This window comes from Melospiza georgiana, chromosome 1 (genome assembly GCF_028018845.1).
Source record: "Melospiza georgiana isolate bMelGeo1 chromosome 1, bMelGeo1.pri, whole genome shotgun sequence".
In the NCBI taxonomy this organism is placed as follows: domain Eukaryota; kingdom Metazoa; phylum Chordata; class Aves; order Passeriformes; family Passerellidae; genus Melospiza; species Melospiza georgiana.
In genome coordinates, this window is record NC_080430.1 from 7,354,859 (window position 1) to 7,371,882 (window position 17,024).

The window sequence follows — 17,024 nt, forward strand, 5'->3', positions numbered from 1 at the left end:
TCACTTTAAACAAGTCTTGTCGCAGAAATCTTCTATGAAAAATCCTTTCTTTAGGATTTTTCCTCCTGAGAAGCTGAGAGGCCTCAAGAACAAAATGCAAACAATGATTATCTGCTGCTGTGGAATGCAACAGGTGCATCTGTGATTGGTCTCATGTGGTTGTTTCTAATTAATGGCCAATCACAGTCAGTTGGCTTGGACTCTGTTCAAGACACAAGCCTTTATCATTCTTTATTTTTCTATTCTTAGCTAGCCTTCTGATGAAATCCTTTCTTTTATTATTTTAGTATAGTTTTAATATATGTCATAAAATAATAAATCAAGCCTTCTGAAACACGGAGTCAGATCCTCGTCTCTTCCCTCATCCTCAGACCCCTGTGAACTCTGTCACAAAGTCTGCCTTTATACTTTGTGTGCTGCCAATCCCTCTGGGCACTACTAAGCATGGCCTTGATGATATTCTAAATATTGGATACAGACTGTAGATACTGAATCAGTCTGTAAGGCATGGATGATAAATTTATCCTTGAAGGAAATCTCTTGAAATCTCTCTTGGTGTGGTCGTAAGTAGTATGTGCAGTTCTGGGAAAGATTACTGTACCTCGTCTCTCTGATTTTTGATAGTTCAGTTTGAGTGAGTTTCAGGATATTGGTGAGAGGAAGGAGTCAGGATATTGTTGAGAGGAAGGAGTCAGGTTTTAATACAGGTCCTCTCCATTCCTGCACACTTAGTTGGACTTATTCAGGCACCCATAGTCTGTAATACTGTTAAAAATTTTATTAGAATCCACATCAATACTGGTGAAGTTTCCCTTTTTCTACCCTCCTCTTTGGAAGAATATTAAAAAGCTTCTTTCTGCTACCTTTTGTCTGAATTCCAGCTGTAATCATCTTTGGTCAATTTGTAGCCATCTGATCTTCTGCCAGTATTAAATCTCTGGGCTAAATAGTTTTTCTTCCCTGCTGTTTACCAATGTGATTTAACAGAGAAGCACTGAATCCCATGTCAGACATCATTTCAAGAGTTTCTCATTCCATAGTCTCTAAAAAGACTGTTGGGAATGGGATAAAGGACCAATTTCCATTTTTTCATTTCTTGGTAGTTTCTTGATGCTGTATTGAAAAAACCACCCAAACCTGAACTGACTTCCTAGACAAGAAAAACATAATAGATGATATGTACTACATCCAAAGAGAATTTCTGGTTGTGTTTCATGAACTCCTCACTTGAAGGGGTAGCAGCTTAGCTAGGTAAAAGCTGCCTTTGGTAAAGCCGTCTTGTAATCTTTTCCTATTTTCAGTTTACAGAATTTGTTCTGAAGTCTTTAATACTCCTGAAGTTCGGTCTTGGGGTTTGTGGCTATCCAGATTATTTCTCTGCTTTTTAAATTAGAGATTTTATTTGCTATTCTCCAACCATATCATATTGGCTGGCAGACTGCAATTTTACATTCAGTTCTGTTGTCCCTGTTCTGGGATGATGTTGTACCCCAACTCTCATTCCTACTTACTCCTTTTTCCCTGCTGTTTTATCAATATCTTTATGGAGAGCTCAGGAGTTTTCATTCTCATGTAGTTCATATTCTGTAGTTCATTCAGATGAAAGCTCAGTATGCAGCAGCTTCTCTTTTTGGTTTATGTGGCTTCATTTTTTTGCTTCTTGCATGATTCATTCTTACTGTGGAAGTTAGTTTGAATTCTTGGGAAGTGCCCCAACTTCCTTTACTAATTTTCACTCAGTTCAGAGTATACTTGCTATGCTTGACTGTTGTTATTTGTTCATCCATGTAGATACCTCATCTTGTTTTAAATTTAAATCCCACATACTTCAACACAAAAGCTTATATTATATCTACAATAATATAGTATTATATATTAGGAATTAATATAGTTTTTAGAGTTTACCCTCTGAAAGGAAAAAAACATGGGCTTTTACCAGTTCTTTACTTGAAAGCTTAAGTGGAAGATTTCCACTAGACTGTTTTCTAGCATTAGCAACTCTTAACTCTAGTTTTATAAATGCAGAAATTTACGTTAGCATTGTGTTCATTGTAGATTAGTATTGTTTGCATTGATGGAGGCTTTCACTCAAAATCTTAGACTATTTATACTTTCTTGAACATTGGATACTTCCTGGGCTTGGGAAAAAAATGATTTTTTGGTGGGAATTTAACTGAAGTATTTTAATAGCATTAAAATTTTTTTGCAGAGAAGCATTCTGATTTGCCCACTGGTGTTTCTAATCTTGGTTGAAAGGAAAGGCAGGACAACAGTGAGTGGTAACAGTGTGTTTAATATTGCAGGAAAACTCAAACTCATCTTGCAGGCAGTAAAAGTGCATAGTGCCTAAATTGTAAACAGTGACCAAGGAAGAGAATCTGATTTTCTTAGCAGAAAAAAGAAATTCCCATTTCCTTTGCAGAGAAGTGTTTGTTTTAATGTAGAATAAATTGTGAGCAAGACTTGAAACTCCCACTCATCCCCTATTATAAGGTCTCTCCACAGTCTTATTTCTGCCTTTTTAATTTCTCTGTTCTTTGGATGAAAAAATCTAATGCCTGTTCTGTTTCATTTCAGTTTGCCAACCCTGATTTCATGGAGTCCATTTCGGATGTAGTGGATGAGGTGATACAGAACTGTCCCATCGACGTCCGGCGGCCGCTATACAAGGTATGGCCTTTCCCTGGTGGGATTCATGTCATTTGTTTAAGGAATTGAAACAGGAGTCTCTTCAAGACAGATCTCATAAGCTTTTGGAGGTATATTTCACGCTCAAGATAGCTCAGCTACTTTAGACAGCATAAAAATTACCAGGATGGCTTTTGTGATTATGTGTGGTGGTGTTTGAAGGTCCCCAGGATGAGGTGAGAGAGGAGAATCTTGACTCCATGTTTCAGAAGGCTGATATATTATTTTATGATTTTATATTATATTAAAAGAAATTATATATTAAAACTATACTAAAGAAAGAGAAAGGAGACATCAGAAAGCTATAAAGGAATGAATAATAAAATCTCGTGATGGACTCAGAGAGTCTGACACAGCTGGCTGTGATTGGCCATTAATTAAAAACAATTCACATGCTGGGTAAACAGTTCTCCAAATCACATTCCAGAGGAGCAAAACATTGAGAAGCTGAAGCTTCCCAGGAAAAGAAATCCTGGCAAAAGAATTTTTCTTAAAATATGTCAGTGACAGTAGTGTTGGAAACAAAAAGATTTTAATAAAAGGCAAAATAACAAAACTCTTCATAAAGAAAAATCAAACGAGCTGCAAGAGTTCCTTGCCCCTGATGAAACACCTCACAAAAACAATTGATTTCTTTGTTCTCTTCTTTTTCTAAATTACTCAAACAAAACTTTTTAGCTCCTATCCAATTAACTATCCTTAAGTTTGAAATAAAATCCCCCAAATCCTATAAAATGTCTTTTCATCTAATTAAAAAAAACTTCTAAACTTATTTCCTTTAAAAAAAAACAAACAAAAAAAGATATTTGTCATTCCATCAACAAAAAACACATTCCTATAAGGAATAAACACCAGCATCAAAGTCAGAAGCATGTGAATGGCTACCACTTCCTCCACAATGAGAAATGTCAACTTTGGATAGAAATTAAACAAAGTGCCACTTCTAAATGCCACTAGACATTTGCTGCTTTTTACTTTTGAAAGAGAAGTTTGTGCAAAGGCTCAATGCATAGGTAAGTATTGTCCTTGAGGAGCTGTGGCAGAGGGATGTTATTTGTATCTGACATTTGTAGTGTGGATGCTTGTGCATGAAGGACTTTTAGTTTTGCCCATTTCAAGGGTTATACTGTGGTCTCTCAATACCCTCCTTCCCCTGCTTTATCAAGTGGTGGTTTCCAATATTTTTTTTCATAGTCTTATCTTGTATCTGCTCATTGTCTGCAGTTCAGTCAGTACTGCATCACTTATAAAGTACATGAAAACTGAAAATATTTAAGGAGAGAACAATTAGGCCAGCTTAAACCTGCTTAAACCCAGGGTGTAGTCCAGAGAGTACTTTCAGTTCCTGATTGTTTAAGGAGTGAAAAGTAAGGTACTGAATGCATAGTCCATGGCAAGCTTTGTCTGTATTGGCAGCACATCCCATGGTTCCCTTTTTTCAGCTTGTGCAGGAGCACAATTTTGGAAATAACAGCATAAAGCTATAGCATGCAGAGATATGTCTGCTCTTGTGAAAGGTGGTAGTGTTCCTCACCTGGTAGAATGAACTCTAAGTTCCAACTAAGTCATGTCTCTGGATAATTTGTAACTATTAAATTTTTACAGTCTCTTCTCCTTGCCTGGTAAACTCTCTGTAATCTAGAATGAGATGTAGCACTGCAGAGCAGGTCTGTGGGGCAGGATAAAAGGGGAAGTTGAACTTCTTAATAGATTAATATGTCAGTTCTGCAGTAGATGTCTTCAATGACTTCAGGCTTAGGTAGCAGCAGGGTTTAGGAGCCCCTTAATGTGTGGTTGTGCTTAGGGTTCTCTGCTTTTTATCTGAAACACCAAAGCTTCCTCAGAGCAGTTTCGTTGCTTGGTAGGGTAGGGTTTGGTACTGATTAGAAAGTGGTGTTTAAAATTTGAGGTTAAGTTTCTTCTGCCTCATCATAATCAGTAGACAAATAACTTTCCCTTGGCTTGCCCCTGATTGAGGCTTTGTTTTTCCTTTTTTCTGTTTTTCATTATACTTGCTGAATTAAAATAATGTTTCACAATTACCAATGCACTGTACTGAGAGATGTCAGTAGAGAGATGTCAGTTATTAATGATAATAGCTGCTATCTTCTTGAAGCAAGGTCACTTCAAAGGGATGAGCATCCCTTGTTATCAATGATAAAACAGTGTATGGATGCAGAAATATTCCTCTCATACTTTCTCTCTGAGGTTTATCAGTTTCACTTGCCCATGGTGCTGGGTGGTGGCCAGCCAAGGGCCTGTGCTTTGGAGCTGAGTTTCCATCAAATGAATTTGGATTCTTCCTCAGTGTTCCTGCAGAAAATACACAAAAGTATCCTTATTGCAGGTTTTATCTGGGATGCAGCCTTTGAATCATTGCTCCACAACCCATCTTTTGATGTCCTGTTGTATTTCTGAGTTTTACTGCCAGTATCCCTGTTTCCTAATCTGATCAACATCTCTCTCACAAAGCCAGTTATCTTACTTTGTGTTGATGTTTGGACCAGCAGAACCTTGATAAGACTTCAGCCAGATCCGTGACAACCCAGCCTAAAGGGAAGAAAGCATCTAAGATTTGTAAATGTTCATTGGTCAAAAGAAATTACAAAAGTCAGAGAGTCTGAAAGTTTTATTAATAAATTACACACTTGGCATAGAAATTGGTCTGTTAGTCCCTAACCTGCTGTCTAAGCACACAGCAGTAGGTTTTGGGTAAAGGGGTAGGGTGAAAGGGAAGAGAGAAATTAAAGAGGGAGAGATGAACTAAAGACAAAAAGAGAAAAAGGAAACACCAGTCCTGGTTTCAGTGTTGATCCAACTGCATCAGTCTGGCCAATGACATGTCCAGGGTCCTGGGGGCACCCCTGGGGTGGGGGTACCTTTTTATGGAGAGGTTTCTCTGCCCCAAACACAGATTTCTTGCTTTCCATGTAAATTAGTTGCCATGTGCAGTCTGTTCTATCAGGCCTTTCTAGAAATGGGTTGGAGGGCTTTGGGGACTTTTGGTGGCAGTAATGCCACCCTGTAGTGCATGCCAACTTCCTCCCACTCATTTCTTGTACTCTGCTGTGGCTTGTTCTCATGGATGAAAGCCTTAGGTGTGCCTGGCCCCTCTTCTCCAGCCAAATCCTGTTCTTACTCACAGTATGTTAATACCAATAGTCCCTGGTTATTACCAGTAGTTCTTGTCTGCTGTTACCAACAGTCCTTGGTTGGCTCCACAGCCATTTAGTTATTGGTGTTTGAGACATACACATGAGCCCCTTATTTTCTGGGAATTGAGAGCTCAGAAGAATTCCACTTTGAACTGCTGTTTACAGGACCTGTAGAGAGTGGGCTTTAATCATAGTACTTTCCCATCCTGGCCACAATTTGAGTTGGTAAGTTTCTTTGAAAGTTTAATTGCAGAAATATTATTTCACTTGACTTGTTATTTGGGCAAGAAAAAAGTTTCCAAGGCTGTTAAAAGACAGGTTCTCACTTAACACCTGTTAGTTCTGGGAACAGACAGTGTTTCTGTTAAGCTCAAGAAGGGCTTGGTCCAAGTGCAGTTTGTCAGGGCTGAGGCCTGATGAGCATTTCTCAGATCCCACTGGGGCCTGGAATGGGGGAGATGCACCCTTAGAAATCCATCCCACAACTCAAGTCAGCTTCTCTGTGCCTCCACAAGATCCCATAACCTGCAGCTGTTCAATACCAGGCACAAACATCCTTTCACACATGATGAAGCCTTTTTTAATTGTATAATGATTGCCAGCAATGCACTCTCTAATTCCCATGATTACATCATCTTAATGTGATTACTTGGAAAAACTGATTTGTATTCTCTAACACAGAATTGGAGATGTGGATTGCTTGGGATGAATTGCTTTCTGCTAAAACAGAAAAAATAGATATGGGTTTGAAACTAGAGGACTTGAATTGAAATTTGAAGAAATGAGTTGGGTTTTGGTGGGTTTATTATTTATTTTTTTTATTTTATTTTTGCAAACCCAAAGCTTCAGGAAGCAAACTGAAATTTAAAATGAGTGCTCAATTGAAATGAGAAATGACAGAGGAGATAATTTTTGGATCTTACCATATGGATGAAACAATTTGGCATCCTGGCTACATTGATCATTCCTGTGTGTTGAATTCCACTGAAAAATGACCCATCCTGCATGCAGCTAAAAATCCTGCATTTGTGGTGCTCAGTGAGACATTCCATCACCCTTAGTGTTCTCTGGAAAGAATGGTGTATAGTTCATCTAGTTCTGGTTTTTTTTTTTAGCTTCCTTTTTTCTTAAAATATTGTTCCACAACCTTTCCTTGACTTATAATTATATGAATACATAGTATAACTGATGTCTCAGAAATGGAGAGAAATTACAAGGAGAGTGCAGTAGCATGATGGGGGCTGTGGTCTGCACAAAAATGAGATCCTTCCCCAGCTTTCAGGTTCCTGTGAGCACACCAGTAAATTCTGAATAACTACTGCACACCCAGCTTGGATCAGTGATGAGCATCTGCTCCTGTGGTACAGCCACAGCAGATGCTGGTGTGGAATGTTTTCAGCACTAGCTGGTATTTAAAAGTCTCTTTTCAACCTGGAAGTGCTCTGAAACTTGTCCTAACATTTGTTAATGAGATTAAAACATGAGATTTTGGCACTTAGTGTCAAAAACAGTCTCCTCCTGAACTGAGTTATAATAACTTCAGAGGTGGACAAAGGGCTTTGAAAAGTTTTAAAAGCTGGCTGCTATCCTAATAAACAATATTTTTTGTTAGTAATAGATTCAGAAACTTTTATTCCATGCTCTACTTGGTCTTTATTTTTTCTTATCCAGAGTCTCTCCCCAGGTACTTCCTGAGTTAAATGAGAACTGTATTAACAGTTCTGAGGTCCTTGCCTTCTCCCAGTATAAAGAACAGAAGTGTAGGGTCACTGACTGTCCCAGCAATTGATTTTTCTTCTGCTTTTCTCTGCTGTGTTTTAGCACAAATACCTGAAAGAGAGAATGTAAGATGAATGACATCTGAAGTCAGGTAAATTCTGTCAGAAATACCTCTGAAAGGTCCTAGCCAAGCATGCCTAAGCATTCATGATTCAGATCATGCTGAATGAAATGACAACATCCTTGACCTCAAACTTCTAAGCCAACTTCTCAAGTTGAAGATTCTGCATGAGGTGGGGGACTGTAGGTTATTGCTAAGTGTATTTTATTGGAGATGAATTATCCAGGTTTTCCATGGAAACACAGGTGCATAGGGAGAAGATTTTGACAAATGGGCTCTTTTCCTTAGAGAAGGTGACTCCTTAGCTGGGTGTGCAGCTGTTGTGGACTCAGATTAGTCTCTCTCAAAATGAAAACTCAGTGAAATTACAAAGTCAGGCTCGTTGCTACATTTGAGACTTGGGCTGCCCTTGTTGTGTCAGTGTTCATTCAGCAAGTTAAACTGCTGAGCTCACAAGATCCGGTCCTCAAACACTGGACAGGTCCTGGGTGCAGGGACAAACTGGGTGGTAAAAACCCCCTGATATCACTTCTGACTTCATTTGCTGGTAAATAGAAACCCTTGGTGTGAGAGCAGCTCCAGCTGCACAGCACAGTGGGTAGATGGCACTGTAGGACTGGCTTTGCTGCCTGTGCTCCAGCACCACAGAAATTCCCTGTTACTGACCCAGAGCAGAGTGGGGAGGCTCTGGGGTGAGGGAAGGGTGGAGACACTGCCAGCCCATGGCATCTGCTGGCTCCATGACAGGACAAGGGACAGGAAGAGCATTCCTGCTGAATAATGCAGTATTCCTGCAGTATTTAAATGAAACTCCCCCAGAGATTAACTCTGTCATTGTAGCACAGGAGTACCGAGGAGAACCCCTGTTTATTCCCATCACAGCTGTAAATTAATTTGTAAGATTACTCCTGCTAGTTGATTTAACAATAGCTCAGTGCATCTGCAGGATTTTCTGGTTCCTTTTGTGTCTGAGGCATATTTCTGCAGAATGCAACCACCATAAGTCATGCTGGAATCTCTTGCTGTGACTTGAAATGTGAAATGAACGTTAAATTCATGATTTTAAGGAAAAAGCAATTATTTCTTTATTATTAGAAGCAAATGTATTTTTAAAATAGTATTTCTCACAATAAATTTACTTTTTTGTGCTATATTTATTGTTTGGTATTAACAATATTTATCCTTATACTTTCCATACTGTGTTGGCAAATAGTGCCCTGTTTTAACCAAATTAACAGAGACATGTAGCTTAATTGATTCACTTGCTAATGAAGTGCTTGGCTTCAGCTTGTGAACCTTCCTGGTTTTACCCATAATAATTTTTATTAACAGTCATATATTGATCTCATTACATGTCTCTGGTGGTCTGGTCACGTCATGTTAACTTTAATTTAGGCTGTCAGCTGGAAAGAAGGGAAAATGGGATGTGTTGCTCTTACTTGCCAGAAAAGCAGGGGATGCTTTTCAGTTTGGTGCTGCAAAGTCTGCTGTGTGCAGCTGAGAGTGTGCTCACACCACAGTCCAGTGGGAACATGCACAAACCAGTTCAGCACCTTGTGTTTGGTAGTGCTGAGTTCTTCAGGAGCTAATTTCACTCCTTGGAATTCTTATGTGAGCTTGATTTAGTGAGAGATTTCTGTTGCACGAGCTGGGTTGCTTTGTTGGGTAATTTCATATCTCTGCAGTGTTACATTGTACAGGCACAATATCAGAAATGGTGCAAGGAGAAACTCAGTACCACAGAGTTCATAAGAAAAGCAAAAGGTACAGATGAGAAGGGAGAAATTTCTTGCCAGCCCTCTGAATTGATCTTGATGATCTTAGAGGTCTCTTCCATCCTTAATGATTCTGTGAATAATATCCACTCCCTGGTCTCCTTCCAGAAATAGCCAACTTCCATTTATTTGCTTGTTAATTTTTCAGGTGTGTGGAAGGGCTTTGTCCCTCTCTGCTGAGGGAACACATTATTTCAAAACAACTTAAATGTTCAGCCAGTTAGCTATAAAAGTGAGACCAGCTGGAGGTTCTTTCCATCAGCAGGTATGATAATTGGTGTTAGCTGAGGAACATGTGGGCTGCTTGGAGCTCTTAAACCAGCTGAAGTGTGTTTGAGCAGAGTAAGATCAGAAGAAGTCTTCTTTAAAGGAATCAGCTGGAAACAGATACTTAAAGCCTAACTTCTTTGATGTCTTTCTCTGGGAGGCCAGAGGATTCTCTGACAGGCTGAAAACCCCAACATCACTAGTGAGCCTTCTCCACAGATGTATTTAGTATGCTTTATTTTTGTGGCTTTTAAGTAGTTATTGGAATTACTCAGATTTATTCTGGAGAAGATATTTAAGAGGTCAGGGTGGAGGTCAGTGTTTTTTGGGGTTTATTTTTGTTTATTTTAATCTGACTATCTTCTCTTACCTTTATTGTGTCCTTTGCAAGGTGGTGTTTGAGAGGTTTGGAATGGATATGGATTCTGCTTTCATTGTTAGTGGGGAGTGCCTGGCTTCTGACCTGGCTTGCTGAGTTGAGAACTTGCTGAAGGCTGCATGACAAGTCTTCTGCTAAAGAGTTAGCATGGATTTGGTCTGGCACTGACAGCAGTGCAGGGAGCAGGGGAACTGTAACTGTATAATTAAACATCTTCTAAATGCAGTTGGTTCACTTAGTTACATATATCCAGAATTTTGCTTAGCCTGGCTGGTCCAGATACATGATAATGAGGTGACTCATCTTTTCAACATTTGCTTGTGCTTGGTGCTTCTGGTCTCCTTGGGCAGTGTTATTGTTGAACTGATTTTGGTGTGTAGAAGTACTTGAATAATCATAATTTGAAGAAGATGTAACTTAGCCTCTAACTCTGGAATGATAACTTGGTGGAAGGATCCTCTCAGTGATGCTTCTAACTCTGTAGTTACACGAATTGGTCTTGGATGTATTAAAAAAATTATTGTTTGGTTTATTCTGGAATCTATTTTTAGTGATAGCATTGTCCACTTTGTGGATTATGCTTGAAGTTTAATTTGCTTAGAATAGAATTATTGCTTTCACATTCTTTGCCAACTTCATTATCTCCAGGTAATATTTTCTGATGACATCTTTTTAATTGCTATTTCATCACTCAGGTTGGTTGTTGTCTTTTTTTGCCCATTAGCAATTTCCTTTTCCAAGTGGAGTGCATGACCACTTTGATGCAGGGGAAGAGATGTTCTTGTGTATGGGGGGAGAGTAGGGGGAATCCTCTCTCCTGCTTTAACTTTAGGATCAGCTGTGATTTCTGGCTCCTTTCCTCTTCTCTGTCCTCCTCTTTTCCTTTTGGAAATGTTTCAGTAATGTTATTGAGACTTGTGCTTTTTTTCTTTAAAGCACACCTGCCTTGTTATGCATTATTTTATACTGTAGATAAGCTGTGAAGAAATGACTTTTTCCTACTGTAATGGTTTTATGATGTGCAGGGATTTTTTTTTTCTCATGAAAAACAAACAGCTTTCTTCTCACTTTACAAGGTACAAACAATATTTCCCTGATAATTTGTTGCTTAAAATCCAAGCATTTCTGCACCCTGCAAGTCTGAACACTTATTATGCATATCTTTGACTTTTTAGATCCATGTGCAGGCTGAAAACAGTGGGTCAGGGATTCTTTCGTTATGTGCACAGTGTTTGTCTGCAATGTCTGCAATGGTACTGAGAGATAATCCTTGGACCTATGTACAGTGAACTCCTTGTGGACATGTGTCACAGGGTTTGGCACAGTGCAAAGGCACGTGTACAGTTTTGTCATGTTGAGTTCTTTTTTCTGATCATAAAATGCATTTTTGTTATGTTCTAGGCATCCTGTTTGAGTCCCCACCTTTGAAATTACTCCTGTGTTAGTCTGGGATGCTGCAACATGATCAGAATTAGGTCTGGGAAATTCTAAAATGTCTCTTTAGAATCCAAGTTCAAGTCCAGGCTGAGAGGCATTTGGTTCTGCTCTGAAAACTGAGTAATACCAGACAAGCAAGGGAAGAGGCATCATACCTTCCTCTGTGCTGCAGTTCTCTGTGAAGGTGTAGTGCCTTTTTCAAGAACTCTGGAAATTAAAAAAAAAATAGAGTTCTAGATGATTTTGTAGATTTGTAGCTATGTACTATGAGACTTGAACCTTACTTAGTGTCAGGGCTAAAACTGCTTACTGTGAACATCCCTAGAGAAATTTCTTGGTGTAGTATCTTATTTCTGTTGCTTTGTGTATGTAGAGTACAAGCTCATGCTTTTAATGGAATCCTCCTTTGTAATAACCCATTCTACATAATTATATTCAAAAGAGAAAAGTAGGGGAGCCATGAGCTTCCTGTGATTTTGCTGAAAGTGTTCTACCTACCTTGTCAGCTTCCTAATGATGCTGAGATTCAAACAGCCACCTCTGCAGTGCTGGCTGTTGGGAAACTTGCTTGAAGATGGATTTACAGAATGTGTCTCTAATTTCTGCACAGAATGTGGTCCTTTCAGGAGGCTCCACCATGTTCAGGGACTTTGGACGACGACTGCAGAGGGATTTGAAGAGAGTGGTGGATGCGAGGCTGCGGCTCAGCGAGGAGCTCAGTGGTGGTCGGATAAAAGTGAGTGTGGGTTCCAAGTGCATTTATTACATGGCTAATGACAGAAATCAAGTTCAAAGTTCTCACCTCGCTAGTGAAAATATGCTGTAAAGTCAGTAGGATTTGTTTATGTGTTGTTGAAAGCACTGGTAGCCTTGCAGTGATCACATCTCTTTTTAAAATTACTGCGAGCAGTTCTGGTTTTCCTTCTAGCAGACATGTGAGCAGTAGGCAAGAGGAAATTAACTTTGTGTCCTTCATGATAGTTATCATGAAGAGTTTTATGACTTGGTCTCCTAGGGGGAGCATATGTGGGTAATAAGGGATGTGAATGGAGGGTTGAAGGTGTCTGGTTCTGACCATGTTAAGTCTGAAAACCACTTAAATATGAACTGTTTTCCTTAGCCCAAACCAGTGGAAGTTCAAGTGATAACACATCACATGCAGCGTTATGCAGTTTGGTTTGGAGGTTCCATGCTGGCTTCAACAGTAAGTGTTCATCAAAGTTATTCTTAATTTTTATTGCATGTTGAATTCTGGGTGTATTTGATCTGAGTACTAAGTTCTAAACTTCTCATTGTGACAGCCTAAACTGTGTCACATTCTGGAATCTTTACCCAAGTTTTATCTCAGTAAAATTTGTACAGGGCAAATGGGAGCTTTGCTCAAGTAAGGATATCAGGAGTTGACATAATTCTAAAGTAGCTTTGATATGATAGTTCCAAAATAATGCCTTTATTCTTTAAATCAGCACTAGAGATTAGTTAGGACTTCAGGAATATAGACTCCAAATCAATGGTCTTAAATTGAGAGAAGAATTGCAAGAGAGAAGCAAATACAGGAAAATGGGAGCAATTACTGTCTGCCAAGTGGGATTTCTTACTGTTGTGTTTAAAAGCAGTCTTATGACCTAACTTTTCTTGATTAGTTGTATTCATATCCTAATATTTCTCATTTTATTATATTTCAAAATGTAATACAATGTCGTAAAGCTGCAATCTAAAGAAATAGCAAGATGTTATTTATTTGTTGGTTTTTTCTGCTTACATTCTTATGCTTTTGGGGGGATCCTTTTTCTATTTTTATAGCCAGAGTTCTTCCAAGTATGTCACACCAAGAAGGACTATGAAGAGTATGGCCCTAGTATTTGTCGTCATAATCCTGTTTTTGGAGTCATGTCATAATGCTCATCCAGTGGAAATAAGATCTCTGATACTGTGCTGGTGAAGAAGCTCTTGCAGTGCAGAGGAAGGCAGCAGATACTGTAAATACTGAAACAAGATGTGGTTAACTCTGAGGCATTTGGATCACCATTGTGCACTAAAGCACAGCTTACAGCCCCAAGTCATTTCAGTACCAGCCATTTCTCTGCTGACTACTCAGAGCCTTTCCTTCTTTCTTCCTAAATGTGAGGTAATTGAAAATAGGTAAGTCTTGGTTTAGGAGGTTGTGCAAATACTACTGAAACTGAATCTTGAAGAATAAGGCAGTGTTTTACTGCTTGTGGAAAGATCTAAACCTTTCCCACTTGTGCCCTGAGTTTGCAATCAATCCTTTAGCAATGGAGCACTAAATACCACATTGCCTTTAGGGGAGCTGGAATGGATACAGGTACCTACCCAAATGGAATAGATTGCAGGATTTGGGACAGTACTTTGTAAATGTAGGTTTTCATACCATTTTGTATTTTATGATATTGGTAGGGTGAATTGATGACTAGTTCTAAGCATGAACAGCTGTCAATGTCATTGGAATGGTGTTATGCATTTCCAGGTGTGAGGCATGTATTGGATCAGTGCTGGTATATTTTTTTGGGAAAAAAAAAGCCATGTATGATAGAAATGGATCTGTTCATGTTTGGATGATGCAAAGTGATTTACAGTATTGTATGAAGTTTATTATAGCCACTGTTCCTTTGTTTTGAATTTTCTGAAACTGTTTTTTAGGAGATGATGTTTTGTTTTGCTGTTGGTGAGTGGTGGGTGACACATGGGCCTTGCACCAGTGAAATAAAAGCTGTTAACATCTTTATGAATGTTTGTGGTAGTCCTGATTTACTCCCCCACTTCATCTCATGGGATTGGCTTTGCATTTGTGTGTCATCTATGTGGGATCACATACCCTGAATGTAAAGGGACCTCTGGAGATTTCTGCTCCAGAATTGTTTAGTGCAGGGCTCACTTCAAAATCCTCTCTGTTTGCTCAGGGCCACTCAAGTTTCTGTGAATGGAGGTTCCTGAACACCTGGGCAAGCTGTTCCTGGGCTTAACTATTCTGTTATGGGTACTTGTTCTTGTGTTAGGGACAGAGCTTTTGTTCTTCTGTGGTTTAAATCTATTAGAGTAGGAAATCCTGCTTGCCCTGTCCTTGCTGATATTTGTCCTATCTGTCAGCAGAGGTTTCATACAGTTTGTGTAGCCCAATAAGAATTTTGCAAGACAAATCAATTTGATTTTAGCATGCATGGAGGGATTTAGGCCAAGCAATTATTCCTTCAGCATAAGTTAGAAATTAGGCAAAATGAGACTGCAGGACTCAAAGCTGCTTCTGAATGCTTTTGAACTTAAAGCCCAGCACTCAGGGGAAGAACAGTGAAGCATAATTTGCTCCATCCTCTCACTAAGAAAGACATGGATATTCTATTGCAATGTGTACTGTTTCAGCTTGTTCCAGTGTCACATCAGTTTGTCTGTGTTTAAATCTACATTTCAAGTTTGTCAGTGCACCACTGCCTACTTAGGATTTTGGCCTGTACAACAGAATCTGGAGCCATGAGCACAGCATGGCTGAAGTCAGGCTTCAGAGGAAGAGTTACACATTTTGTGCACTGAGAAAGTGGCTGCTGAGGCATCAGCACACTCACATGGTGCTACAGAATAAGGAATGCTGGGTAAGTAGCCTGCGAAGTTACATGTGGCTTGCAAACAGCTCTAGCCAAGCATTAAGGCATCTTGAAATTTGCAGGAGGCAGGTAATTTTTGATAAAAGCTTCTGACACAACACACGGGAACCCATTTTGTCTTGGGGAAAAAAAAGATTTCAGAAAGTGAGCAAGACTTACATTGAAAACAAACCAGGAGATGTGCTCATGTTTGCTCTTCATGAAAAATATATAGATAGTAAGAATGTTCAGAATGTTTAAGTGATCAGAAGCTGAATTTCCCTGTTCTTCAAGTTTTTGGAAGGCTGAACTACCTGCTACACTACAGACCCTGTGAGTCTATAACAGTCATTGGGCTGAAAAAAAATCCAAGGTGAGATTAGTCAGGGGACCAATGAAAAAGTGAGTTATTAGCCCCTCTCTTCCTGCTGTTGGGATAATTTGAGCTCAGCCTTTTCAGGTACATTTTATGGATTTGTTGCAAATAGTTAATGAATTGCCATAGTGACACTGAAAATGATCCCTCACCTTGCATGTTGTGTGCTAACCTAAGAGGGAGCACTTTGGCTTTGAATTATTTTGGACAGAGGAAGGAATTGAACCCAAGACTCATAAACAAGGAGGGCCAGCAGGTTCCTAGTCCAGTTCCAGGCACTTACACACCAGCATGGTTTCCTAAGGAGTGCTCTCTGTAAACATAATACATTTCTGGAGCTCGGTGAGAGTAAAGGTTTGCTGCTCTTACAGCTGTTGTTGAAGGGTTTGTGATCCTGCTTTGACCCTGGTGATCACAGGACACTTCTGTGAGGTCATTTGAAGTGTTAACCTTGCAGGCAACTTCACCCCAGCCCTGTTTTCCTGAACACAATGATCTGTTAGAGTGCTCCACTATGCTTGTGGAAACTGCAAGTTTATGAATAGAACAATGAACCTGAGATCTAAATTGGTCTTGAATTTTGCTGCTGCTTTCTAAATGAGTCTTGTGAGGTTGGGTCCTCTGGTTTGTTTGGTTTTTTGGGTTTTTTAATTTGTTTGTAGCATGCCCTGAAAGTGTTTTTAGAAGCTCCTCAAAGATGTACATCAGCATGGCTTGGGTGGAGAGCCTGCATGGAGGCAGAGCTCAGGTAAGCCAAACTGCCACAAGTTCAGACTGATCTGGAGAGCTGTAATTGAGGCTTTTGGCTTTGTTGAAGATTTGTGATTACCTGCCTCCCCTCAGCCAGTTAGCAGATGATGTGTTCTACCTTGGATTAACTTGGATTTGATTTGAGTCAGTGCTCTAGAACTGGAAGATGTTGTTTTCTGCTATCAATCTTCTGAGCCTTTCCCTTTCTTTTTCAGTAGTATTTAAAAACACTTGAAGCTTTTATGAACCTGAAGAGCACTGTGCATATGTTCAGTGTGGTATTTTCAATTAACTACAATTAGTGAAGTCTTGACATATACCGGAGTACTGATCTTTCTGTAAATAATTCCTTCTTTATGATTGCTGGGTTTTCTCTCATCTGGAAAAATTGCTGTTGTGTCAAACACGTGTTGGAGATGGAACAAGCAAAAACCTTATTAAAAACCACCAGGGATACTGAGCAGAGATATGCAGCCTCCAGCCTAATTGGAAAGTGTGTTGCTTGATATTAAGAAGTTCTGTGTGGTACCTTCAGATAGTTACAGAAGATGGAAGCTCAGGTAAAACTGTGAAATAGCCACTCTCCTCACTTTGATACACTGGTCTCCAGCAAAAGCATTTTACAAAAGGTAAAGAAAAAGTAGTGAAGGGGAGTGTTTGTAACTTTCCAGCTTCTTAGGTTTCTTTTCTGCAGGCTAAACCTATGTGACGGAAGAAAGAGTCAAAAGGGTATGTATTCATGTCTTGTTTTTGTGGTCACT

At 39.4% G+C, this 17,024-nt stretch overlaps 1 protein-coding gene across 2 annotated transcripts in view; it reads left to right on the forward strand.

The window, feature by feature from the left end:
• ACTR3B (actin related protein 3B) overlaps positions 1 to 14,287 on the forward strand; it is a 103,147-nt gene extending 88,860 nt beyond the window's left edge. For both annotated transcript variants that reach the window (XM_058045163.1, XM_058045154.1), the window contains exons 9-12: positions 2,578 to 2,670; positions 12,152 to 12,277; positions 12,662 to 12,745; positions 13,345 to 14,287. In XM_058045163.1, coding sequence (XP_057901146.1) covers positions 2,578 to 2,670; positions 12,152 to 12,277; positions 12,662 to 12,745; positions 13,345 to 13,440 — 399 coding nt within the window. In that variant the 3' untranslated portion in view covers positions 13,441 to 14,287. The remainder of the gene's footprint in view (positions 1 to 2,577; positions 2,671 to 12,151; positions 12,278 to 12,661; positions 12,746 to 13,344) is intronic.
• Positions 14,288 to 17,024: the final 2,737 nt, after the last annotated feature.